General features: G+C 44.7%; 8 protein-coding genes across 8 annotated transcripts; 6 read left to right on the top strand and 2 right to left on the bottom strand.

The window, feature by feature from the left end:
• Positions 1-1,177: 1,177 nt before the first annotated feature.
• Positions 1,178-6,627, top strand: DEU56DRAFT_751293 (uncharacterized protein; the record flags this gene model as incomplete). Its single annotated transcript, XM_041349569.1, has 16 exons — positions 1,178-1,432; positions 1,740-1,866; positions 1,998-2,029; positions 2,181-2,229; positions 2,293-2,775; positions 2,830-2,936; positions 2,992-3,225; positions 3,278-3,674; positions 3,917-4,022; positions 4,080-4,332; positions 4,387-4,443; positions 4,507-4,771; positions 4,834-5,202; positions 5,382-5,738; positions 5,838-6,172; positions 6,256-6,627. 16 exons carry the CDS (start codon positions 1,178-1,180, stop codon positions 6,625-6,627), a joined length of 3,798 nt encoding a protein of 1,265 aa, XP_041214301.1.
• Positions 6,628-7,001: 374 nt separating this feature from the next.
• DEU56DRAFT_751292 (uncharacterized protein) lies at positions 7,002-8,564 on the top strand (the record flags this gene model as incomplete). The annotated part of the gene is made up of 7 exons (XM_041349568.1): positions 7,002-7,324; positions 7,373-7,532; positions 7,579-7,659; positions 7,711-7,839; positions 7,881-8,027; positions 8,083-8,330; positions 8,381-8,564. 7 exons carry the CDS (start codon positions 7,002-7,004, stop codon positions 8,562-8,564), a joined length of 1,272 nt encoding a protein of 423 aa, XP_041214300.1.
• Positions 8,565-9,387: 823 nt separating this feature from the next.
• On the top strand, positions 9,388-9,918 carry DEU56DRAFT_751291 (uncharacterized protein; the record flags this gene model as incomplete). Its single annotated transcript, XM_041349567.1, has 3 exons — positions 9,388-9,419; positions 9,468-9,530; positions 9,591-9,918. 3 exons carry the CDS (start codon positions 9,388-9,390, stop codon positions 9,916-9,918), a joined length of 423 nt encoding a protein of 140 aa, XP_041214299.1.
• A 2-nt stretch (positions 9,919-9,920) lies between these two features.
• Positions 9,921-13,017, bottom strand: DEU56DRAFT_868198 (Zn-finger domain-containing protein; the record flags this gene model as incomplete). Its single annotated transcript, XM_041355468.1, has 7 exons — positions 9,921-10,302; positions 10,375-11,800; positions 11,825-11,903; positions 11,931-12,066; positions 12,092-12,393; positions 12,455-12,646; positions 12,718-13,017. The coding sequence occupies 7 exons, from the start codon at positions 13,015-13,017 to the stop codon at positions 9,921-9,923; spliced, it is 2,817 nt and encodes a 938-aa protein (XP_041214298.1).
• A 200-nt stretch (positions 13,018-13,217) lies between these two features.
• On the top strand, positions 13,218-15,158 carry DEU56DRAFT_907006 (uncharacterized protein; the record flags this gene model as incomplete). The annotated part of the gene is made up of 9 exons (XM_041356867.1): positions 13,218-13,338; positions 13,388-13,450; positions 13,514-13,545; positions 13,594-14,286; positions 14,356-14,422; positions 14,481-14,518; positions 14,575-14,742; positions 14,792-14,967; positions 15,029-15,158. 9 exons carry the CDS (start codon positions 13,218-13,220, stop codon positions 15,156-15,158), a joined length of 1,488 nt encoding a protein of 495 aa, XP_041214297.1.
• Positions 15,159-16,851: 1,693 nt separating this feature from the next.
• Positions 16,852-17,351, bottom strand: DEU56DRAFT_751288 (uncharacterized protein; the record flags this gene model as incomplete). The annotated part of the gene is made up of 3 exons (XM_041349566.1): positions 16,852-16,950; positions 17,000-17,230; positions 17,280-17,351. 3 exons carry the CDS (start codon positions 17,349-17,351, stop codon positions 16,852-16,854), a joined length of 402 nt encoding a protein of 133 aa, XP_041214296.1.
• A 2,375-nt stretch (positions 17,352-19,726) lies between these two features.
• DEU56DRAFT_907005 (uncharacterized protein) lies at positions 19,727-20,557 on the top strand (the record flags this gene model as incomplete). The annotated part of the gene is made up of 3 exons (XM_041356866.1): positions 19,727-19,895; positions 19,953-20,242; positions 20,294-20,557. The coding sequence occupies 3 exons, from the start codon at positions 19,727-19,729 to the stop codon at positions 20,555-20,557; spliced, it is 723 nt and encodes a 240-aa protein (XP_041214295.1).
• A 3,020-nt stretch (positions 20,558-23,577) lies between these two features.
• On the top strand, positions 23,578-26,320 carry DEU56DRAFT_751286 (uncharacterized protein; the record flags this gene model as incomplete). Its single annotated transcript, XM_041349565.1, has 10 exons — positions 23,578-23,750; positions 23,803-23,870; positions 24,097-24,128; positions 24,191-24,226; positions 24,543-24,796; positions 24,849-24,977; positions 25,017-25,138; positions 25,206-25,554; positions 25,778-26,254; positions 26,305-26,320. 10 exons carry the CDS (start codon positions 23,578-23,580, stop codon positions 26,318-26,320), a joined length of 1,656 nt encoding a protein of 551 aa, XP_041214294.1.
• Positions 26,321-27,281: the final 961 nt, after the last annotated feature.

The following is a 27,281-nucleotide window of genomic DNA, read 5'->3' as shown; positions in this document are numbered from 1 at the left end:
GATTGTGATGACAACACTGCCCAGCGCTGCCGCCGGCCAAGGACATGTCACGAACACATCACTGATTGTCACCGTAAGTCACACATTGCCACGCCACATACAGAAACAAACTGAGTAAAGAAGCAACTGCTGATAGTTGCACCTGTACTGATCGAGGGTATTGGATGAACTTAAAAAAAAACAGACATCTTAGTATAGAATTTGCAAAACGAAAATTCGGACTTACAGACTTGCAAGCCTTTTCTGACGGGATTCACACTCAGCCTCTGACTCCTCCAATTCTCCATTCTCTGCGGCCTGCTCTTGCTGTAGGAGTAGACCTACCCTTAGGAGTTTCTCCACGTTGCAAAACAGATCGATGCAACGTGCCATGGCATGTGCAGCCGCAAGATACTCCTCTTGCACCTCAAATTTGGAGTTGTTCTCCTTCGAGATCTTAGTTCTCCTGATCATAGATTATATTAGTGAATCTCAGCGCAAGGCGCAAGGAATTTGAATATAATATAAAACTTACTTGACTTCTCGATCACCTTTATCAGGTTTGTGCCCGCATTTTTTGGACAACTTCTTAGGGCGAGGTTGCAAGCGATCCAGTGAGGAAATAGATGAGTCGCTGCTGGTGTCGCTCTCTGAACCTGAGGGGGATCTGGAACATTGTTTGTGCGGCATGCTTAAGATATGATGCAATGATATCAGTAGAAGCGTGTGATCAGAATCTAATCAACAAAGGCAAATTTCAATCTCCGAAATCACATGACCCAACTTGTATGTGCTCAATCTCTAAGTCAGACATATCTCTTCATCATATCCGAGTCCATGATCATGATTGTGCACCAATTGCTTGATCAGAAGCATCAATTGCTTCATCCACAGACTGGAATAGGTGTGTTTGTCATATCTTAAGGATGCTCACATACCATACAGGTGGTGATACTGTGGTGATAGCTGGACCATGCGGCGCAGGCAACTTCAAGGACTTAGACTGGGAGTTAGTAGACTCATTTGGAGAAGAGTTGCAGGAAGCAGGGTCATCTAGATCTAATACATATTGACACTAAGTTTTATGAATTTGTTTTTCTATTTATGATGCAATATAAATTCTAAAGTTCGTGTTCATGTTGGGCTGAGTGTGCATCCTATGGATGGCCTCACCTGCCTCAGGTGCGCAAAGGTTTTCATGTCTCAGAAAAGCCTCAGTAATCACGAGGCTCGGTGTGATGCCAGTAAGAGCCTGGATGTTGACATCTATAAACAGCAGCGCCGTCTGGAGAAGCAAATGCGCCGGAAGAAAAAAAGGCAATGTGTTACGGCTCCCAATGCAGCTTCCTCACAAGAAGGCGGAGATACGAGTCACAATGCTCGTCGACTAAGTCCTGAAGATCGGATGGATGTCAACAATGATCATATGTTTGATCATGATCATATGCACGAGGTAAGTCATTTTATATTGAATGATCGGTTTGTCTAATTTTACAACTAATAGGATGAAAATACTGCTGGAGCTTCTACTGATGCCAGCGCACCAATCCCATCAATCCCTGATGATCATGAATCTCATCAGGAAAACCCGAAATTCACATAGGCAGGTCCAACCTACATATACCTACGTAGACAGTCCATTTTTGGTAGGCACCTGGTAGGACGCCTACACAGTAAGAAGTTATTTGAGCCCGAGGTCAACCTGATCATTTTTGCACTCAATATAAATAAATTATGTGTCTCGTACCGTTTTCAATAAGGATAGAGCACTGAGCAGGAATATGCTCCGTCGGTGGATCATAAAAAATGACGAAACATTAATGTTCAATTGTCCGGGAGTCGCCAAGCGGATGGCCTCAGGTTCATTCGAAGTCCAACCTGGGATGGGTAAGCATTTTGACCATCGGCCGAAAGCGACCCATCTTAGGAACTACGCCATTCTGCGACTCCGCCTTGTGAGCTCAGTCTACCTGGGACTTCTTCCACTTATCGTTGGGCTCTCGTCGATCTGCTCTCAGCACAAGAGCTACTCATTCAACAGGCTCATTCGGTCAGTTCACCATGGCCGAAAGCCATCTATCCTGTGGACAGTGTTACTCAGCAGTTCTGTCGTGTAGGTACTATCTTACGAAGGGCTTCCAATAATCATCCTTGTGCTGTTGCTCTATTGTCTGTTAGTGTGATAACCATTTTATCCACAGGTCTGTCCTCAGCTCGCTATGCCCGATGGAGAATTTCCCCACCCTGATGGTATGAGGCGATCTCGATAAGTTTGCAACTGATTATTGACACCCAAGATCTTGATCATTGTAGTTTGGACACCTGTCGTTGGGGACAAATGGGTCTGCAGCCTTTGCCAGGACAACAAGTCTCATACTCGGCGGGCAGCAAAGGTACACGAGAGGACAAGAACACATCAAGATTCCATCAAATATCACTTGAAAAAACAGCAGCATTGCATGGACGGCTCAGCGGAAGCCAAAGCTCAATCTGCGAATGCAAAGTCCATTGCGGGACTTCATCTGCTGCTGGATGACATGGCCACTCCTAATTCTGAGCTGCCAGTGGGCGGCGACTCAGCGGACAACATCTTCGACTATTTTGCCACAACGGCTGGTGACATTGGCGGTGGAGATAACAGCGACAATTTCGAAAAATCTGTTCCCGCGGTCATGAAGGCAATGATTGCTCAAGGGTTGAGCGACTTTTTGGATGAAGGTGACCTCTTGGATGATCAGGCAGCTGAGATGTCAGAAGATGAGGGATTCTCTAATACGAGGCGGATGCAGCATGACGGTACACTGCTTTTAATTCACATCGTACTGTGTAGCTCACTTGAATTTTGAGCAGATGATGGCACTGACAACACTGACATCCGAGCTGGAACTGGCTGGGATCAAAATCATTCTCGACAACATATTGTCAACGAGGAGTGGTTTCCATGGCCAGATAAGATTGTAAGTTGTCTGTATTAACTTGCCTACTACAGTTGTTGATCCAACAGGTCTATAGACATGCACGCTCAATATTCTCATGCACCTCCCACGTTCAGTTTTTTCAGAGCGACAAATTGATATTTTGCTGTGGCTACTTCGGGTCAATAATGTGAATAACGTGCCTTCTGTAAAGTCTGTCAAATGTGTTCAAGACACAATTCAAAGATTGTGTGGCATCCGCTCGATTCCTTATGACGGTGCTCTTGGGCATAGATACTATGTCAACTCATTGGCTGACCTTATTCAGCAGGTGCGTTGTCCTGCAAAGACGAAAATAATTACATACTCAGTACTCTTTGAAGGAAATGATGAATCCTCGGGTTCACCCACTGCTGCACTTTTACCCTGAAGATGCTGGTCCGAAACTGAATGAAACTTGGCAAGCCAAACACTGGCTCGAGGAACTTGATCCAGAGCTGCTTACGCCCGTCGTTAGACTGCAAAATCAAGATTTCTTTGTGTTCGAACCTGCACTGCTAACCAGTGGCCAAGCCTGTATGCCGTTTCGCTGGTTCACCCATTGCAAGAAAATGTATGCGAGGGCTTGGCGATTGCAGCCAGTCACTCATGAAAGCTGTGGGTGGGTTGTACGACAATTTGAATCGTTTGAGGTCTCGGAAGATGACCTCCTTGTATCGTTCAAAAATTGGAGTTTGAGTGAGGCGACGTCTGGACTACCTCGTGCATGCCAGATCTATGGTAAAATATTTTCTTCCTTCTGCTGTTACGCGCCATTGAGATCTCCTTAGGTGTCGAATGTGAACCAAATGGCGAATTGCAGCCATGGACACTGACTAATCCTGCCAAAGGGAATTGATGGTGTGTTCGGGCTTCTGGTGCTTGTGTATATGCGATGCCTATCTGGTTATACTGTGACGACACGTCAGGCAACTTGTCAAAAAAGTGGAACAAGCATAATTCCTTTCTTTTTACACCTGCAGGATTGCCGCGAGCAGCGGTCCATCAAGAGTACAATGTCCATTTTCTTTGTACTTCAAATCTTGCCCCTCCACTCGAGATGTTAGACGGCATTGTCAATCAACTTGAGTAAGTAAGATTGATTATGAGCAGAAGAGCAGAAATATTGATTTAAACAAAAAATAGAGATGCATGGAAGCACGGTATCTGGGCCTGGGACTGTGTCCACGAGGAATATGTTCTTGTAATTCCTTCAGTGTTGGCCTTGCTCGGAGACAACCCTATGCAAAGTGAAATGGCATGTCACATTGGTTCAATGGGGAAATATTTTTGCCGCGTCTGCAAAGTGAAGGGTCGCGAGGCAGTGGGGAAGGAGAGTAATTCTGGACGAGCAGATGCCATGCAACCCGAAGATGGTGACAATGGCATAGGCGAGGAGGTTAGTGGCAGCGAGCCTGAATCCCATGACAACCAACCTCAAAATTCTGCACAGAAACGAAGAAAAGAGACTATGGAAGAGTTAGTAACTCGTGCTAAGCGGTTCGTCAAGGTAATGTTTGAATATAAGTGGTTGGTGGACTCGTAACATCTAATTGTTTGACATGTATTGCAGATAGGAGAAGCACGTTGCAAGGACGAAACTGTCGCTGAACTTAAGTCCATGTTTGTTGATGCATCGACGGTTGGGAACCAGAGCAGGATCAAGCAAAGAAAAACTTCCACCGGCATCAAGGATACTTTCCTCGACTCATTCCTGAATTGTCTAGCTGAATCATACAGCAAAATTCGTGGAGGCAATAGTGCAAAGCAGGAAGCTCTCGACAGAGTAAAAGAGACATTGCCTGAAAATGTTATCAGTCCTGTGTGGCGAATCAAAGGTCTTTCAGCTGTTTTTTTATATATCAATAGCATGTTGGGATTGACTTCATTAATATCTCAGGTCTCGATCCCCACACAGGCACACCTGTGGAAATCTTGCACACCATCCTTCTTGGATTTGTCAAATATTTTTGGTGTGATGCGATCTCAATATGGATCGGGAAAAACAAGTTGAAGCGCGAGCTTTTGGAGACTCGCATCTCTTCTGTCGACGTTGCAGGTCTCGGACTCAGTCGTCTTAATGGCCACACCCTTGTTCAGTACACAGGATCTCTTGTTGGTCGTGATTTTCGGGCCATTGCACAGATCACACCCTTTGTGCTCCATGACTTGGTACCCAAAGATTGCTATGATACCTGGGTTGCTCTGTCGAACTTGATACCACTTGTTTGGCAGCCTCAAATTGATAATTCTGCAGAACATCTGGTGGGTGTCACGTTTTCGGTCTTGTCGTAGCAGTCATATTCACGCTAAGTCATGTTCAGAACAATCTCAGAATTGCCATTGACAACTTTCTTGCACGCACTGCTGCGTGGACCCCTCGATGGTTCAACAAACCCAAGTTTCATATAATATTGCATGTTGATCATATTCAATGATTTGGACCAGCCGCTTTGTTTGCAACAGAGTCTTTTGAATCCTTCAATGCAGTCATCCGTGCGAAGAGCATCCACTCGAACCGTCGTGCTCCTTCTCGAGATATTGCACATTCTTTTGCCCAAGGAAGTCGGATTCGTCATATACTCTCGGGGGCACAGATACTCATCCGTAACCTCAATACCGAAGCCCACAACTCTGGTGGCCCCATCCAACTTGAAGTCTCCAATCCTTTGTCAGGCATGCATGGACCACCCAAGTCGGAGGACAAAGTCGTTGTTGGGAAGGGCCCATTGAGCCTTATTCAACGACCAAATATTATCACAGATTATCTTGGACTCGACACTCTACAAGACACTACGAAATATGGTAAAATTTGATGAACTCCAGTTGTGGGAATTGTATACTAAGTATTGATGTCCTTAGGTCATTGCCTTCGTGACAGCCTACCACTCCGAACATACACAGCAACCGAGACAGGGCAACATTTCCCTGATGCACTCGCATCACTTCCACGTAACATTCTGGAAGGAAATAATTTCCGAACTTGCAAGTCCGTTGTTCTTTTTAATGGAGATATTTGTAAAATCGGAGATTGGGTCCTTGTGGTCAATCAGACGCCAGGACAGTCTCCCATAGTAGCGTGTGTACGAGAACTAATTCAACGTAAAGATTCAGATGCAGATATACTTCTGCGTCCAGATGCAGTTCTGCTTGAACGTGGAATTATTGGTGAAGCAGTTGCACCTTACTCCATGCCTGCTGTAAAGGCACATGGCAGATTTTTACTTTATCCTATCGAGGTTTGTGATTTATCCACATAAACCTGTGTTATCACTGAATCTCCGTTTCATGAAAGCAAATTTTATGCACTGCAAACCTACAGCATCAATGTCAAGTGTACAAATGTGCAGCTTCCGACACTGAGTTCATTTACGAAGAACAGGCCAAGACCTCAAAAACAAAGCTCGTAATACATCATAGTGGGGACCCTGGTGACTTCATCCTCAACACTGCGCAAATGCATGATGCAAAGCACATGCAGGGTCTTCGAACACCAATTCAAGAACCAGATATGAACCTTGTGATTCTCGAGGGTGCTGCAAGGGAGATTCGGACATGTAGTACTGATGACACCACGAGTGGAGCTTCTTTGGCATCTACATCAGCACGTAGGCCGCGTGGACGAGGTGGACACGGTCATCAAGTTCATACATCATTACAGCAACACAATCATATACAGTCTCTACGAGTATGACAACCCATTACTTAGTAACATATCCCCTTCTACATATCATCTGCTATCATTAACAGTATGACGTCCTTACGAGCATGTTCTTTAACGTATATTAGTACCTTTGCCATGATTTTTGTTGTGTTTCCGAGTCCTCGATTGATTCTTGGTAATCACGGGACTTGGTGGAATTAATGTTGAACGTTGAACACGCCCCCCATTACAACAGCAAAACAGAAATTATATGCACAGCCAAACCTCGTTCATTGATTCCATATGGAACCCACTGTAAGGTGAGTTTTGTATAAAGGGATTTATCAGACTTGTTGAATTCAGCAGTCTCCAGCAACTTGTCCTCGAGTCAGTCATTCATTCATTTTCACCCACTGTATCCGAGAATGTCTTTTGAATATTCCGTTCCACCTTCTGGTGCCCAGCCACGGTCACTCACAACCTTTGATTTCTCCCTTCCACCTTCCGGTTCTCAGCCTGCAAGCCCTTCGCTGTTGAGTGCAAGCCCAAGCTCCCGACATGCCAGATCTCCAGATTCAAGTTCACATCAACCACAAATTGACCCTCAATTATATGTGGATGAATTGTCTGCCCTCTTTGTGGACGCACTTGCAAACCAATTTGGCTTTGGTGATATGGAATGGGACTTGCGAGGGAACCTACACGGATTTGCCAAGATCCGCCAAAAATTTAATTTTTCTTATATGTAGTACTTGAATGAAACTGACATTGTATTGTAGCTTGGACGTGGGCTCAGCAAACCTGACCTTGCAACACGAACGTATCTCCTTGGCGGTATTTTCTGCCTTCTCAAAGAACAACACTTGATAGCCGCATCACATCTTTCTACGCAACACCTTCTCGCCGATCTTCAAATTCGTCTTGAAGCCACTTTCTCACTCAGTCCTGAGCAACAAGTGTGTGATGTTCCCACATCTTTATTCAGAAGTCTCACGTTTACAGATGAACATACGAATTATTGCGGGTGATCTTATTTTCGATGCCAACAGGATCACCTTCATGTCGCTTTATTTTGACGTGGCGGTAAGTCCCAAATTATTATATGTTACTCTAACTCATTGTTTAATATCACAGGCATGTTTGTATGAAGATCATGGAGCCTTCAAACTCACGAATATATATGGCAACCCAGCTAGAGAGCGCTATCTGATGGCTTTCATTAAACGCCAGTGTTCGAGCATACGAAATGCTTTTCATGAGCTGGTGTGTACAAGGCTGATATCTCTCGTGTTCTCAACTAATAGGCCTCCTCCATTCAGATCCGTGACAGTGTCATTGGTGATGACACCAGTACATTGTCTGATTTTATCTACGACAGTTCAACTCGTTTTTGTCGTGCGGGCGGGAATTCGGACCTCGGACATGCGACATGCTCCCGATTGGCTATTTTAGTACAGTGTTTCCCCTGTACCGTCTACTCTTATCTCACTGTGTTCTGTATTACAGTGTCGCTTCGCATATGAAAATCCTGATCTGCTTGATCGCGCAGAGGATGAAGATGAAACTTCCACCACGGTACCAACAGAAGACAATGGTGGGGACTCCTCTGTTGCAGAACCAGCAAAGAAGAAGCGAAAACGTGGTCATGCTGGACACACTGCCAAAGGCGAGGACTTCTGGTCCAAGGTCGAGATGTGGTTTGAAGCTAGACAGAAGCAGTGGGGAGATTCATGGGGGTCACCAGGCTGGTCCGCGTATGTTTTTTCTGATCATTTGATTGAATGTTGAGCTGACCTATACTTAGGTACATCACATATACCGTTGAGCTAGACGTGCAGCGTTATCAGCGGCAGATTGTTCAAAATCCATTTATGGTCGATGTCGCGGTTCCAGAGGCTTACAGATCACGCGCGAATTCTCCCGCTGCAGCTGATTCAAACCTGAATGCCTTGGGAAGTATGGATGACATTTTGAGGCTTGCCATTTGACTGGGGCTGGCAGCTGTACATAGCTTATAGACTGTTAGTAACACATTCACTATGATCTTAATTTTCAATACTGTAGTCCTTTGAATCATAATCATGCATGGATTCCGAAAACGTCCTGACGGAAATGTCCCCAGTCAATGAAGGATGATATTCAATTCTTACAATAACTCTAGCGGGTGCACTGTCAGAAGCTAATAACTAGTACTGCATAAATTTGAGCATGAAGATCGACACTACACGGTGACTCGTACTACGCTGATCTCGGTATGAAGATAAACACTACACAATAACTCATACTGTGCCAATCTTGGCATGAAGCCAAATGCTATCTAATGCCATTGAGCTGTTCTTCATGGGCAGGGGTTTACTAGGCAGGTGCACAGTGGGCTCGTCTGATTAAAATTACTAGTGCAGCAGCTCATTAACGTTCATGTTCAGGACAGCCAGTAATCAGGTTTCGTTTACCAACGTCCACTGGATAAAAATGATATTGCGACCGGCAGCTAAAGTTCAAGATGTCCTGAGGTTCAAAGTCACGTCACCCGTGGGACAACACTAGGATGAATTGAGCTTTGCTATCACACACAGTGTCGCACTTTGCATTTGATTATACAGAAGCCAGCGGATCCTTTTTGCACTCAATCACGTCTAGTGTCATCCTAGCTACAAGATTTCTGGGCCAACCGCCGGTGAAGCTAGTTGTCTTGCCGTGTAGGTATTGTAGACACCAATGAATACAAAACAATTCAACAAAATCAAACGACGGTACCTCGCGCAAGTTTTCTTTCATCTACATCAACGATCCACGCCGACCTCTTGCACAATGGCCCACTCAGATAAAGAAAACATTAAGTGGTAAGCATCACAATATTTCAAACCAATACGCACCTCACCAGCCTCTAGTCTTCGCTCGCACTCCCCAGACTCAGAGACCATCACTGGAGAGACAACAACAGATGTCAAAAGGTATGATATTTACCTTCTTTTGGTGCGACCAGCACAATCAGACTGATCCAAATGTTGCAGGCCCAAACGGGAACTCATCCGTTGCATCCCATTGGAGGAAATCGAGAAGCGGCTGCAAAATTCTTCCAACCAGGCTGCCAGTGCGCACTCCGGTCTCGGTGTCTTCAACGACATTCATCAGACCCCCATCCCCCCCTCCATTTCACCAAAGACTCCTGCACCTCCCTACCGGCGCCAAAATCCAGCACCCGTCGTGGTCTCTCAAAATTACATGCACAGGATTGTTGAACAGTGGTGGGATGCCGAAGTGAGGTATTGCAAAGCGGCTCGCAAAGCACAACTGTTAGAGGTCGAACTTGCTGCACACGATATAATCAAACTTGTATGATATTAGTTGTTGTGCAATTTGTAAAAAGTGTACATATCTATCCATGAATTAAGGTAGAATGTCTTACAACTGTCCAACACATGTGCTGCAGACCAACTCCTGTCCACTTGAGTACCAAATTTCGGAATAAGATGACAACTGTGAACAATGCTCGACAGTGGGATGATAGAAGAGCGGGGGGCACGACCAGCATAAGCACGAGTCATGGCGTGCATTTGAAACACTTCATCTCGCGCACAAAAAGGCTGGAACCATTCAACATACGCCAGTTGACTCGGATTCGGTTGACCGACAATTGTGAGGTGACGCGGAAGCTCGAAAATCAACCGCAGTTGTGCGACTTGAAGACCTAGGTGCGAGCACGAATCAGAAACACGTAGACGACTCGATGAAGCAAGACACTGACCTTCTAATGCAGTCCCTTGAGTGTGCACATTAGTATCTCCTGCAACTCACACAAGCACAGTATCAAATTTGCCAACAGTACCAGAGGAACGACCAGCTGGTGCAGTTGGGGGAGTAGCACGAATGCGATCGAGACCATTGGTCATGTGAACGGCGGGTAGCTTCTCATACAGGATGGAGAGTCGTCGATAAGCGTGGAACCGATCCCATTCGCTGACAATGAGTCCGCTGTTGGCAGGTACTACATTGAGCCGAAGAAATTGAGTCAATGCTGGCAAAAAATTGAAAGTGCTGAACGTGCGTGTGATAGTAGCGACAGTCAATGCCTTGAATGAAGGACGGGATGGGAGGATGTGTGTTGATACTGGAATGGGCTGGGTGGTTGATCCTTCGTCACCGTTCGTAGGCGTGGTGGTTGGCATCTCTTCGTTGTTGTTGTCCTCCTCATCTCCACCGGTTGCTGGCTCCAAGTCCTCACCAAATCTCTGCAACCGCCAGTCGAGGTAGGCTGTGAACTGATCAACCATCTCCTGTCGCATCAACCACTTCGTCATCTGTGCTACATAATCTCGCTTGTTAGTCGCCTGGTAAGCATTTTTGGCGAAATCGATGTGCAAACGTTCTGGGAATTCTGTGTTGAAGCCGTCTGCAGAACCTCGGGACTTGATTGAGTCGACATAGTGCATCATAGAGTGAAGCTTGGGAATATTGAAGTTGTCGCACACCCCAAGATCTGTGAATATGTGCTTGTGTGCGTGGAATTCATCCAGCGCGTTTTGGAGGGCGTCAAGTGTCTGCGAGGTGTGAGCGTGATATTGAGCATAATAAATAAACTCTAGCACAGCTCGTGCAGCACGGAATACTGTGGGTTGAACTGCGCCTGCGAGTACACCCAAAAAAACCTGCTGCATTTCGCGGTGCTCTGTCCCCGTCCACTGTGACACAAGGGAAATGCCTTTGGAGAAATATTGAAGGCCAGGATAGTGAGTCATCATGCAAAAGCACTCATCAATTTGTTCTTCCCCCGCTATCTCGGTACACCATTTCAAAAGATGGTCGTGGAAGACTCCTTTGTGGAGTTGATGTAGTATGTCCGGTGTGACACTCGCGAAGATGTTGGCGTGGGGCAGATCTGCCCAGAAAGGATGGTAGACAGGACGTAGGCCTTCTCGAGCGTAAGCTGCGACTCTCCGGCCTGATTGCTTGTGTGCCAGGATCGTCATTGTCTGGTCAGGGTCCCGTAGAAGGGATGTGAGAAGTTCTCCTTGATCGTCTCGATGAACACGGCACTTGGGGCAAAAACTTTCCTTCGTGCATGCGACAAGGCACTGCTCAGGATGGTCAGCGACATATGCCGCTAGTATAGGATGCACTCGACGCACCCTCCCGTCAGCACAGACCATCTCAACCCCCTCACGTCCCGCTGCGATCAAGGGTTGCAAAAGACGCCACATACACTCATGGAAAAGTCGATAGCCTGCAACTGACTGCGTGGCTTTACTAAAGCAGTCCAGCTTGGCTACCGGCAAATATCCAATCAAGATGGTGGCGTGCAAGCGTGGTTTTCGACGAGTGGCCTTCTCAATGTTGCCAATGGTCATATAGACAGGCCACGCTGACTTGTTGCCACGAAATTGAGACAGACTGGTTTTATCAGAGGTGAGGATGAGAGGTGCTATTGTTGCACCAGGTGTTAATTTACCCTGTTCAATTGATTGATTAGCAGGCTTCAAGTTTACTTGACTTATGGCTCACCTGCGTCTCCTACCACCAGTCACAGGTCCACATATTGTCGTATATCCGACTCTTGCCCTGGGTGTCTTCATAAGCTTGTTCGGGTGCATAGGCCATAAACTCCTTGAAGGCCGGGTTTCCTATGAGCTCGCGAACGCATTCCACTGGATCCCGCCGCCACAACTCCAACTCTGTCGTCAACATCTCACCGTCTCCGTCAACTAGATCTCCAGCGACTTTGACGATATCGCAGTGCCAGTCTGGAGGTTTCGTGGGAAGGCCATCAATCTTTTTCAAGAATGCCTTGTTGGTGGTATACGAAGGGCCAGGTCCGGTCTTTGATCTTGGTAAGGAATTCATTTTAGAAAAAGAAGCACGGTCCAGTTAGGCAACTCACAATTGGAAGCTTGAGGAATTTGTCGGTCTGATTCTGGCCTACATTCTGAATGAGCCACTTTGCAAGCTCCCACTCGTCTTCATCATGAAATGGCCCCCACATCCCTTCATCACTGGTCTCCAACTCATCCTGGATCCTGCGGAACTTTGTGGGTACATTCTCCTGATCTGTCGTAGGTACACCTGCTAATGCCTCTGCAGGATAGGATCTATCCAATGCGCATTCAAATCTTGGGCAGGGCCAGTCTCTGTGTTGTTTGGTACCTCTTCAACTTCAACTTGTGCTCGTCGATCCGAGTCTTGAGGTAAGTCTGGCCTGGGCTCTGGGATAGCTTCATATTCATTGGTGAAATTAATGTCTGCTGAGTCCAGTTCATCCTCGCTGCCATCACTGAAATCTGCTGGCTGAGGCTCGGCAAGCCCTCCACCAAGATTGAAGACGTTGACACTGAAGTTTTGCAGCCGTTCAATCCACTTGGTGCGGCAACTTTGAGACTTGCTGATGTGCTTGTTGAGTCCGGACGTTGTAGGGACCCAATGGCCACAATATTTGCAAGTAGGCATGTTGAACGGTCAGTTTCTATTGAGCTTGGAGCTGATGGCAGATATTAACTGTGTATGGCGCATCTCACAGTGCATGCCAGCGGACAATTAAGGTTTGGACCTGTCCCGCATCTTGCCGCACTGCGCTATAAAGCTTATCTTGATTTTTTTCCTGGTGCAACAGTGTCCCATCACCACTGATCGGTGTCTCAACAAGTCAGATGACTGCAAACAGACGCAAGAAAAAAGGGCAGAGTGCACCAATCCCCGATCAATTGACGGATCACGGCACCCTCGAAACTGCGCGAGTGCGCCGCAAGACCTCAAAACAACAAGCACAAGGTATTTGCTTGGTACACACAACATTCCAATGCTTATTGACTTACTACAGAGGAAGCCTCGCTTGAAAAAGAGGCAAGAAAGGTCAATTGGTATGCTCATCAAGCTCTCAGAGGTCGACAGGCACTCGAAGAGATCAATGGCTTTCATTGATTGGACCCCGAGTCTGAAAAGCAAGATTCGGACACAGAATTTGATCAAGATGACGTGGTGCGTACCGGTATTGATAGATGGTCCTATCTTCATGTTTTTTTTTAGTTCACATTTAAAGCTGTAGCGCAACCCAGTGTAACACGTCAACGAGCTCCAACCCAAACACCTCGACTCACTCAACGGTCGACTCACATTCCATCTGCACCACTGAGCCGTGTACCACCATCTGATGATGTCATCGATCCAACACTCTTGGCTACTCCACAGCAGTGCGCACCACCTATCGTCACCCCGCCTAAACTTGAGCGTTGCTCGGTGGCGCGAGGATTGGGGCTAATGAGTGGTGCCCGTGGACCTACTGACACGACAAGTTATGGTAATGGATGGGCAGGAGCATATGGGCCTGCCGCATCATCCCCATTGGAATCAAGACGACCAGTGGATGCAGACACTGCTGACTTGTCGTTGTTTAGCTCCCCAGTGCCACAACACCCTCGTGTTAGTGCACTCACGTCTTCTGGACTTGGAATTAAACGTGCAGGTTATCCGTCACTGGCAACAACCGAAGGCCTCCAGGTGGGCGAGGGTGGTACCCATGGGCGCCTTCGTTCAGCCGACTTTGACAAACTTTATGCCGCAACAGTCCATCTTGCCATCAGTCACTACCAGTCAATTCTCGCTAACTCAACCATTTATCCAAATGACATTCAAGCGCAAGACTGGTCTGGCCAAGCATGGGCAGCCGCTTGCCGCTCTCAAGGCATTCAAATTGATTTTGATGAAGACGCGTATAAATTGGTGAGTATCTCACCATTACTATTAGGGTTCACAAGTCTGACTGGGAGCACACTGTGTACTCGTTATTAGATCACTGAACGCGGCTCTAATCTACGCAGCGACCTCATGACTATTCTACGCCCACCGTCGAGACCGAGTTTGGATTCAGTAATGAAAAACCCCAGAGGCCATCAAATCTAACATGGCGCGTGCAGCTACTGTCCTCGCAAACCGTAAGCTCCTCACGTGCAAGGTGATTATATTTTACATTCACCGTGTTTGATGGCATGCACTGACTGTAACTGGCAGGATCGTGAAGCTGGAAAAGGGCTATTTGAGACCAACATTATCGTCAACGGAGTCATCAAGTGGTGCTACGATAAGAAAAACTCGTTGGGTGCTACTCTACCAAGCTACTTCAAGGATTCGACTACTGGTGGGGCAAGCTGGGGTATCATTGCAGCCGTTCTCACTGGGGTGAGTATTTTTGCACTACCATTGATCTCATGCTGATTGCTTCTCATAGATCGAGGCTTGCATTGCGGAGTGGACCAGTGGCACAAAAAGCGAGACGCGCTTCTACAAGGAGTGCTACGCAACGATCTTTGACATTTACTTCAACATGCTGGTCAAGTTTCACAAGGGCACTAAGCATGTCGGTGTTTTGCCGAAGATCTGCAAGAGGGTTTTAAGACGCGCTCGGTATGTAGGCCAACACATTTGTGTGGTAGTCTTGAAGCTGATTGACGTCGACACTGGACAGTCGACACGCAAGTGTTCCAGAGGATCTGTTCAGCGTGGGAGGCAGTACAGAGAACTTCTCGACAGACGAATTCGCTGCAGCAGCCGCAGAATGGGATGGCCGTGTAGAATCGGACGAGGAGTATTACTAGTATTGTGTTATTAGTGTACCCATTGCAAATTCAGTATCATACTACCAGAACCACAGATCCTAAGCTCGTACTGAGCCTATCATAGCCTTCATGCCTATGGATAATACAGTGAGCCTATCATAGCCTTCATGCCTATGGACAATATAGTGCCTATGAATGTCTACCATATGTAGCTGTGCTTATGTGGCGCCTATGTAGTTGGGGGAAACCTAACGACCTAGACGGTGTATGTAGACCATATAGGCTCACATAGGTATTGCACAATTTCCTGATGCTCAGCCTCAGAAAGCCAAGAAAAAAGATTTTTGTCAGCTCCAACGGTACTAAAGAGTGGGCTTCAACCAGTTATGAATTCTTTGCAGAGTGGTCAAAGTCAGAGTTCTATATGTTTATTTTTATGTTTTTATTAAGTGCACAACTCATTGGCCATAATCAATCCAATAGATGATGATAAAGATGGTGAAGTTGAAGACCAAGAATATGATGGCAGTGGGCTACCTGAAGTTGTCCTGGATGACAAGAGTTATGCACTATTGCCCTCTTATGATGGCATTGGACTCAAGGGTCAGCAAGAACTGGGATGAAAAATTTTCATGAGTCATATAGTAAGTGCACATCATTTCTTTCTATACACTGAGTTGATCAGCTGGTTTGCAGAGGTTTTCACCCACAATAATAAGCATGTACCTTAAGGCACCATCACCGCCAAGCTATCTGAGTATCTGGATGCTAGTAGTGTTCCAAAGAACTTCATTGTATTTGACCCCTCTCACATGAAAGTGCGGGATATTAATTCACTCTGGCACCACTAAGAAATACAGAACAATCAAAAGAAGAGATTAGTCACTTTCCTCAAGGCAAAGCTGTCTCAGATGAGAATTAACCTAGGTAAGGATAAACAGAGTTTGAAGAAAAGAAGGTACTGGCCTGGTTGGCTTGAGTTCTACATAGGCTGGAACATCAATGGCTGGCTTGGGTTCTATACTGGCTGGAGCATCACTGGCTGAAGTGCCTCAGACTCTAATATTTTGAATTTTTGGACACCCTCAGCTCAGACAAGAACTACTTAGAAGTTGTAGATGCTGTCAAAGATTTCACTATACTGATATACAAATTAGTAGTAAGTGCTTGGTCAGTCTTGGATATCTGAATATCCTAATATGATCATTCACTAGCCAACAGGAGTCGAGGAGTTGGAATTTCCTGCTTGGGTGAATTGGTCTTGGAACAAGTCTTATTTTCCTCAGGATGTACACCAGTCACATTTCATATTCACATACAGCTTAATACTGCTCATCAATGCCCCCTTAGTAACCACATACTCAGCTGGACTAGTGGTCTTAGGTCTTGGATTGCTTTTGAGAGATTGTGAATATGTCATCAAGTTTAAAGAAGACAAGGCCCTCCCTAATACCCCTTTCTACTTGGCCAGTTCATTCTGTGATATCACATCCATGGTCCATGTGGATAGGGCTGATGCTATACTAAAGTTTGTGTGAATTTATATTGTAATGAACAGTCAACTCGATATGATTTCCGGAGAGTGCTAATGCTTTGTACACTTTTATTGTGGCAAGCTTTGAGCAGCAAGGGTCTGGACATGGTTGCCGCAGCAGCCTTCAAGGGTTTGCTTCTGGTACCCACCACAGGCATCAGGGTAGAATCAGACTTGCTAGGACCTACTGGGATCATTCTACACATGAGATGGGAGAGTCTCTTGGGTGCCAACACTAGCAGGCTGGGGCTTAGAGCCATTCACCCTAGACATGATGTTGTCTTCCTCTGATTCTGACTAGACATAACATAAATCACAGGTATGCTTCATGCCTCAAATAAATCACATGCCAATTGACATAGCACAGGTGAGCAGTAAGGTCCACCGCATTCATAACTCCCAGCGCGCTAAGAGTCCAGTCAATGGGGAACAGTGGGATAACATAGTTTTCAAGAGCAGAACAATCAACAGTAGGATCAATGGCTTTATGAAATTTAACGAAGAGGTCTCTTGTTTTTGCTAACCCTTGGTTGAGGACCTCCATTATGTTGTCCATATGCAATTCAGGCATCAGAGTCTGGATGGAATTGAGTGATTCATTGCGTATGACAAAAATGAGAACTTACATCATGCGCCCTGTGCTCTGGCTTGCTGTTCCACATGTCGTTTGGCTTATCTTTCTTGCCTTTCAACCACATGAAATATTTGACTGACTCTATGTGATGCTAAGTGTGATTAGCAACTTTGATGGGTTCCTCAACATTTCATGGCATTAAATGCATTCATATGAATGACTTGAGCATCAATGGTTTGGGCTTTTCTTTGCTATTGCAACAGTTGTGTAATGTCTTTGCTGCAATAGATTTTTTTGGAGGAGAGGCATAGTGTTTGGATTCTCATACTAAGACGATCGACACTAAGATTGTCTCAGGATATTGAGCAATCATCAACTCCATTTTCTCAAAAATGTGATCCCACTCCTCTGTCAATGCAGTTTCTCCTATATAGGGAATGCATAGAACTTCAATGGGTTTCCATGTGGCAATCAGCGATATAACTAAATCAGTTGTAACTGATTTGTGCTTCATGTGAGATTTCTTTGTCATAGTCACAAGTCAGCCTGTAGTGCCCAATTTAGCATTACTTGAAATAGAAGTGATTAAATTGACTCGACCTGGGCTTCATAGACACACAGCCCATTTCTCCTAAAGTGCATGGGTAGAGTATTATACAAACATGATGAGTCAAGCTGAATCCTTACAAATAAATTTTTTCTCATGCTTACAAACATATCTGAGTAGCTGATGCTAACTTGTTGTTACCGTTCTTTAGTTAGTACCGCTGGATGTCTGCCTATTCCAGAGGCCAATATGCACACCATGCATGGCTCCCCCTAGTGAGACACTTTCAACTGCTCAGACATTGATCCATGACCATCAGCCGTTAACTTGAGCCACTTAGGTCCCTGGGCACCAAGGCACCCTGGAAACACTATTTGTTTTATTTTCATTTTTTAGATGTTTGGGTGAGGTGCTAGATGTGGCTGGAGGTCTCTGCTCTAGTACTAATGAACTCTTCAGCTGAATAAGTTTAGTCAAATAGAAAGAGAAAAAAACTGATAGAAAACTATAAATACAACTAAATAACAAAAAACTTCACAAGGTGAGGTGGTAATAATGCATTAATATTGTAATTACAAGATACAGGTTGTGCATTAATCATTGTAATTGCTAATTAATTAAAATTTTAATCTTAGTTAGAGGGGTTAGAGGGTTAATGGCTAGTGGTTAGTGGTTAGAGGGTTAGTAGTCAGTAGTTAGTGGTTAGTGGTTCAGTTAGTTAGGATTAGCTAGGATTATATTCTGCCTTGGAGGTTTAGTTATTATTAGATATTATGTAAGTGATTGGTGCACTGATAGTTACAATGTTGAATGCACTACATTAGTCTTGTAACTAAAATTGATTTAATGCACTAATATAACACAATGGCCTGAAAACTTAGCTTATGATAGTGAGAAGTATATCCTTGTATACACTCCTTTTATATATGTCATAGTATAAAGTGCATATTAATGATAATGGTTGTATTGAATAGTATGAGTGTTGAAATGATGTTTTAGCTTGTCAAGTTCTTATTAAATTAACTGTGGTCTTAGCCACTGAACAAATCTCCACAGTGAAAAATGTGATATACAAGTAATAAAGTCAATTAACAAAGAATAAGACTCTTGTGTATGTTCTGATGTTTGTGTTTAGTCATCATTTAAATGTTTATCAATCCAGCATGAATATATACCTATGAATGATGGTTTTGTTTGAGACAATTTTTAAAAATAGCCATTGAATGAAAAAATGAAAAATAATACATGATATGGCTGAGCCATAATAAATAAGAGATTGCTCTTTCACATCTAAGCATGTAGTGATGTAATAGTTTTTTCTCAGCAGCAAGAATGATCTTGCTTATTGCAATATAAGTAGGAGGAAATAGGTGGACAAAGTGTATGCATCAAAATATTAATCTCCACTAGAACTGATATCATTTCCCAATTAAAAAGTAGTAGACATGAGAACCATATGTTGGGCTACCAGATCTTAATAAACCATATGCTAATATCACTGTGGTTAGCATTCACTTTTCATTTACTTATTCATCTTTTGTTGGCTATTATCTTACATCTTTATGCAATTATGGGACTCACTATGATCTACCACTGGCAAAGGACAGCTGATTGGATATATCTATTATCCCCTCCATGGCTCATATTTACTGGTTCTGGATCGAAACTGGACGGGGGACATAGGATAGCGGCGGAGGCAGGAGGGTGGTAGGAGACGACGACAAGGCCTTCGAACAGCTACACGGCACGCTGGGGACTCTGGATGTGATTGGCATCCCAGCACCTGAATGCCAATTAGTGCAGATAGTAAGAACCTGATATACTCAACTTACCTTTCGCAAACCAGCATGATATCGCACATTCTATCACTATTTCCAAATGCACATCGCCCGGGCCATACCATTACTAGATCTGAAGGCACCAATGAGAGGAACCCATTACAGACGATCAGCATGCATGCAGACCCAGCAGCTAGCAACACCACTTCCAATCCCACAGAACCAACCAACATGGACCCACTGGCAGGAGAAACAACAGATGGTAGAAATACAGCAGTTCAGGGTGGTGCAAACTTGGGCTCAAATACTGGAACTTTGAGAAGGCCTGAGTCCTTGATAGGAGGTGAGTTGCTTGATCATTACATATTAATAATCAACAAACTTACCCCTGTCGATTTAGCATTGATGTACACCTCCGGCATCAGCTCGTGGTCTGCATTGGACCAATTATTTCACCAGAATCCATCTCGCTGGGAGGAACACAAAAAATGGACATTCAAGCGGAACGGCTACTTATGCACACTCGCAGTATTCAATGTTATCCTCGCCCCCGCCTTCCTTGCCACTAGTGATCTGCCTGTTTCCAAGTGGTCGGGAGACCATTTAACCCATGCACTCGCATTCACCCTCTTGTTTTCTTTACAAACCGGCCTATATATTGGAATATACTACGTATTCAATTACGAGCAGGTAAGTATTTATTAGATTAATAATTTTTATTGTTATATTTTATTCTCGCAGGGACAAGATGCCACCCACCATGTTTGGTACTTATGGGTGCACTCACTACCATTGCTCGCCGCAGTTGGGTCAATGATATCATTGACAACTTCAGTAGTGATGGCTTTCTGGCTTCATTACAACACTGCTGGACTTGCGTTTCGGGTTCTTTTCACGGTTGTTGCACTCGTACCCATGTTTCTTATCATATTCATGATTGTTGCACTCGTACCCATGTTTCTTATCATATTCATGATTGTTCACTACTACTTCAGACACAATTGATTTATAGATTTACAGTCCTCAATACTTCTTACCATTGTTTTGTATCTGTAGTAGAAATGGAGATCCATCCAGCAAGTAGCACACCACGAACATGGTAATCCCTGTCTTGATTATTCCAAGAATCATCTTTCCACTCACAATGTCCTGTTGGCATGGCAAACATCAAGGACTTTGCTCAGTAACTCTTCGGCCGCATCAGCATCTGTTTGAAATCCCCGTTTCACGAAATGAGACCGGTCGGTCAGGATGATCAGTTGGATGCAGGTCAAAGGCGTTGTCATGCATGAAATGAAGATTATACATTGACATTCAATAGGATAAGGGTATACTAGTCCAAAAGCTTTTGCTTTAGACTAATTACTCTATGTTGAGGCAAGAGAAGTAAAAAGTGGCAGAAAGCTCGTGTTTCGTTTACTTCTGTTTACATTTATCTTTGTTGACTTCCTTGCTTCTGTTTCTCTTGTTCTTTTTTATTTGTGCATGTTATGTGAGCTTCAGCCACAATCTGAGCTTACATAACATGTAATTAACCCTAGGAGAAGTCATGTGACTCCAGAATTGAGTCATTTGATCTTGGACAATGTCACTTGATGTCATAGCTCCACAATGATATCATTCAGCTCCACTTTGCTCCACAAATGCTCCACACTGCTCCACAGTGAAATCATTTGCTGTCAAATGAGTCAGAATGAGTCATTTTCCTCCTTTGGTGTTCTTTCCACCTCAATTCTGCATTTTATGCTACAACTACCTTATTTCTTCTGAGATTTGTGTCTCTTTCTATTTTCTTGGTACTATACAGTTCCTGGGATATTTCCCACACCAAATGTATATAAGGAGGCTCAATTCTCTGAGGAGAAATGAGAGACTCCCCATATTGGAGATTTCCCACTTCACATCTATCATCTGAAGTGCAGGCTGATACTGACAGCCTTACTATACTAAGATTTGATATAATCTTAGTCTTGTGTTATCTTTACTGTTGTTAGGGGCATTTAGTCACCCTAACCTTCTTTTCTAGTCCTTTGTTGGTCTAGAACTGCTGTTTCCTTGCTTTGATTAAGTCAGCAAGGATTTGTCTGGGAAAAGCTTAGTCAGCATCCCACACAACCCATATATTTTATTCAAGAGCTATTTGGACAAAATACTCTTCAGGAGTTATTCTTGCTTTGATTACATCAGCAAGGATCTGTCTGGGAAAAGCTTAGTCAGCTTCCTATTCACCATACATTTGTCCAAGGATTATTCGGACAAATCTTCCACAAGTTGTATCTTGCTTTGAGTGAGCTCAGCAAGGACTTGCTTGGGTAAAACTTAGTCAGCTTCCCAATACCACACCACCAAGGACTTTTGCTCCATATCAAAGGTCCCTCATTCATTAAAGGATCCACACACTTCAGCCAAGTGTTGTGTAGCGCATCCACCCATATATTTGTCCAAGGACCATTTGGACAAACCATTCGTCAACGTAGTCTAGTCCATTTATTCTACACAGTTCATCATATCAGGCCTATCATCTAGGTCTATCATCCCATCCAAAACCAAACCCCATTTCAAGAACCAACGACAGACTGTATAGTCGAGCCTCCCATGAACGACACATTATCAACTGAGAAAACTAGAAAATCCGTTGACCGTGTACTTGAGGAGTTGGCAACTCTTGTCTTATCAAAGTGTAGTTGTGGTGTCACTACATTTACACGAAAACATAAGACCCTCAAGTAGTAAGACACCGGCATTCAGGAACAGCTCAGACCAATCATCCCCAGATCGAAAACACACTGTGTATGCTCAGTGCTCATCTCTCACATCTGTTGCAATCTACTGACAAACACTCAGACGTACAGGAAAAAAAATCGCCTCTTAACCTACTTAGGTGCTTCACCTCGCGACACACTTGACGCACCATATACCAAGTATCTGGAGACGTGCTGCTCGGACAACATCCGTGATGTAATGGGTATCGTTCAGGAGATTTTATGGGAGCTCAAAGAGACTATGTCAAGAGTGAGAATTACGGGCCGAAGGTATAGTAATGCGCAGGACAACTCTAAACAGGCTGCAGAGGTACTGTCGGCCCTCGAGGATTTATTCTCCTGCATGATGGTCGAGGACATGGATCTAAGACAACGGTATGCATGTTGGAGTCCGAACATCCGAACAACATAGGAGATGATGAATAAGGTACGAGCACAGTATGACGTCGGTTGATGTCCGCCCCTGAACATTATGTTTCAGATGTATATCACTTACCCTATTCCACCTGTTCCATCTGTACGATAAAGCAGCGAGTACCGCCATCGACACATCTCAGTCTTCTACCCAGAAACTGAGATGTAAGCACCTATACCATTTATTCACGTACGAGCTAACAAATACATTTAGTTTACCTTACTAGGTACATACTTGTGAATGCACAAGTCTTCTAACCAGAAACTGAGATTTTACCTTACTAGTCTTGACTCCGCTGTGCGAAATAATAATCCCGACAACGGTATATGGAAAATAGCTACCAAGAGGTAAGCCTACCAAATACCTATGTGGGTCTTGCTTAGCCTAAGGCTAGTTCGACCCTAAAGGGGTCTGCTGTCTGATATAAGAATGATAGTTAGTGTCTTTTCGGTCAAGGAGAAGATAACCCAAAGGTCAACACATCAGGTCTGAAGTAAATCGGGTAGTCCGATGCGCGGGAAAGTGCGGGTCCGATGCGCGGGAACTGCGGACTCGACGGGTGATAATGGTACGGGATGGACAATGAGCGGATATCATCGGGAACGGATGAGATGAATCAGAATAAAGGAATGGCAGAGGTTCGGACTATAAGGAGCGGATAACCAGGTGTATTGGGCAAGGTGTCAAGGTGTCAAGGTGTCATGGACCAAATGTATTAGGGAACTCCCCTCTACAGAAAGGTAAGTTATTTGTGAGAGTCCCTTGGTCCTTATATAAGTAGCTACGTAGAAATCCGGAGTCCTATAGGCGAAGATAGCGGATAGTCCGAAGGTAATATGTAAAAAGACATGAGGTACTGCGGACTATGGGAAGCACATGTAATAGCACTGTCTACAGTGTCAGTCATGAGAATAAATGACTACTCACCAATGGGGGTGCACGGGAACGGACTGGACATAGGGATAATGGGTGTCCACAGGGTATCGGATAGTCCGAAGCACAGGAAAGTGCGGGTCCTAAGGTGTGGGGTATCGGGTTATCATCGGTTCAGGTACAGGTGATGTCGGGCATAGCGGGGAATGGATGGAAAGTGTGCTGGTATCCAATATCATCAAAATAGCCAATTGTGAGGCTAGCGCCAGTATGTTCGGTACACTCTCATCCTCTGATCACCAGAATGCACATAAACACTTCCTGTTTCAGAGTCTCTAGGAGATCTCTGTGTATTTACTAGTACTTTCAATTTTGACATGAAGCTTAGTATATTGTGTAGCTGTATGATACTATGTGTCCGTGCGTGGGACATTGGTCTCGATTTTACGCTACATTTCAATATTCATTTCGCTTACTGCAACCTAAACACCCAGTCTTGTCGATCAGCACGTCAATTAATGTTAATGTATGTATCTAATTGATCTCATTGTATGCCAAGATGACTTAATGTTGAAATCATGAAAATAGATGGCGCCTCGTAAATGGACAACATCCGAGCAGGAGGTGTGGCTTGAACTGTGGTACCAAAAGTTCACCGAAAAGCAGAGTGACAAGAGTAGAAACCACAAAAACTTCTTCGCGGACCTTTATGAAAAATGGTTCGAGGAATTTCCGGATCCTTGACCAAATCATATCACCGAATTGGGGCCATTAACGCTGGAAGAACACAATGACGCAACTGACATATGGAAAGCCATAAGTTTCATTAATATTGGAATTGTCACCAACAACACGATTCAAGAATAATTTTGCCAACGATGTTTTTGATGCTGTTGTGCGGAAAATAACAGAATGTGAAAAACCTATGTGAATGCTTCAGGAACACGAAGCATACTCAAAGTTGTACTATGCTGATCAAGTTCAGAAAAACATCCAAGAGACACTGAAGGTCGCACAAGCAACACGATCACTCACCAATGGTCAGCGAGTAGCGCTTGTGAAAAAAGAGACTGCTGCTCTGTATGCAGGCGAGTCTGAGGATATCAAGGCTAAGGTGAAGGAGTATATCCACGCACAGAAGGAAGAGCACGGTAAGGGAAAAGCTGAGCCTTGGAGCGATGACAATCAGCAGCGGTACGTCCTGCTCAAGTTCAGTGCATAGTAGTATCACCTAACACGAACAAAGAAATCTTACCAAACTGGCCACCATCGCGAATCAATTCCTCAAAGGCCTCACTGATGCGACCAGCCTATCCTTCAGCCTTCTCGTTGGGGGTCCATCCGTCGAGCTAGGTGGAATGATTGATGTCTGGAGGTATGTATGTTCCACATTAGAAACACAAAAACTCAAAAGCCAAAATGACACTCACCTGTGCTGCTTCCACATCGGGATGACGAAGCTGGGCAACAATTTTAGCCAGGCTTACCCTAAGTTCGAGAGTGACATAGTGGGCCCGTTCCGAGACTATCTGTATTGTGTGTATCATAAGTGTTATTTCTTATCAGACACCTTGGACAAAAAGGCTTACCATTTTGCTAACAGCGGAGGCTGCAGCACTCAAAGACCAGAAGATGGGAGGAGCAAGCAGCTCCAGTTCATTGTGGGGAGACAGCTTGAATCAACCATCATATCCTGTGTCAGATATGATGGACGAGCTGTCCAACCAGGATACATCTTTGTCAGGCATGTTTCAATCACCAGATCTATCCAAGTTTCCTTCTTCGTCAAATGGCCCGGATTTATCCAAGTTTCTGCCTTCATCAAATGGCCCTGGGTCTCCTACATTGCCCTTCGGCTCTCACAATGTTCTCTCTGGCGACAATCAACAAGACTGGCCACTGTCCGAGGACCTCGACAACTTTCTGGAGACATTGGCCCAGAACCTGCCAATGTCAGCTGTTGACCACTTGATCTCACATGTTCCTTCCTTCGCTTGAGGTGCCTTCCATTCCTGTGGTTCCAGCCACAGCTGAAACACTCTGCCATCCCCTTCCGCCAGTTTCTCCCTGTTCTGTCCATGGTATTTCTGTTTCCACACCTGAGCCGTTTGATGGTGTGCCCTCAGCCGACTCACTTCCTAGTGGATTCACGCACCCAACTGCACACCTCCCCAGAAATGCAGAGGAGCCCAACAGCGACAGGCCAGATGCACTCCCTGCATCTTCAGTGGCAGAAGACCCTACAGAGGACTCGTGCCCTTCATCCATCCCAACCTGCACTCCCCCTTCAGCAGACTCATGCACTCCATCCATCCCGACCCACACTTCCCCTTCGGCAGACTTGTGCCCTCCGTCCATCCCATCCTGCACTTCCTCTTTGGCAGACTTGTGCCCTCCATCCATCCCATCCCGCACTTCCCCTTTGGCAAACATTGCAAATGAGGCTCAAGAAAACAAGGTTCAAACAGAGGCTCAAGCGGACGAGGTCCAAACAGACAAGGGGAATGACAGCGGTGGACCTCGTAGAACAAGGTGTGCACACATCCCATCTACACGCAACACCATTGCCAACTCGATCGGTAACTCATTGAACCCAGCTTCAAAATGCAGCCATGGTACTGATTCATCCGCTCATGTGGGCCAGCAAACAAAGTAAGTCTCTTCTTGTTTTTTAAACCTTTTGTGCTCATTATCTTGCACAGAAAACCAAGGGTGTGAGCTATACCATCTGCTCAGTTTTTCCTGTATTGGCTTTCTTGTGTCTTTTTTTTGTCGCTTTCATTTCCCTTCCATACCAATTATTTTCATGTGGTGTTAATGTTGACGCGAAACCGTGTTTGAAATTTACAGGTACTAGTACTAATTCAAAAATGCTATTGAATTGCTATGGTTCTAGAAGACAATCTGTCGTGTATGGTGCCAACTGACTATAGAGACCAGCACTAAAGTAGTGAATGGGGAAGGCATCAACTCTGAGCTTGTGCACACATGGACCTTGCCCGCTCTCGCATTATCTCAAGCAGTACCTCGTGCAGTCCCAAGTATTGCACAACTGGATACAGTGTACTACCGGTACCTTTCACACCACCGGTGCATTTCACACTTGTGCTAAAACTTTGTCAATTATTATTATTTTGTCCTGTCACTTGAGCCATGCATTAAGAGGCATGTATAGAAGTATAATACAAAATTACAAAGAGATATGTAAAGTGTGTAAAAGCTGGGGATGGATTCTGTCAAAGAAATGGTACAGTTGTGCTGAGAAACAACTTTTGTACCAGGCCCAGTCCAAAGAATTCACCGAAAATTGCCTGTATATGTGGCATCATTTTAATCAGCCAGGTATCCTGCACAGAATATATCTACAGAAGGGAGTGATTGGGTTGAAATTCCATGTTGCAAAAGGCATTTTGTGCAAAACCTGTTTCAAAGTGTGACAATGTGTGACGGCTCGCGTCAAAGATGGTGAAGAGAATGTATGAGGGTCACACTGTGAAATGTACTGCATTTGTGTAACATTTGAGCACTTGATATTTTAAATCATCCAGCGTGTTCAACATTGTGAAAAAAAAGAAAACATTGCATTGGTAGTACTATTTAGATGCCTAATACTAATTCTGGGTACTCAAATTGTTTAAAACAGTAGTTTACATGCCTTGACTCAACATGTGTGAATGTT

Source organism: Suillus clintonianus, assembly GCF_016758775.1.
Source record: "Suillus clintonianus strain FC179 chromosome Unknown DEU56scaffold_4, whole genome shotgun sequence".
Taxonomy (NCBI): Eukaryota; Fungi; Basidiomycota; class Agaricomycetes; order Boletales; family Suillaceae; genus Suillus; species Suillus clintonianus.
This window is presented reverse-complemented; position numbering and strand designations above follow the sequence as displayed.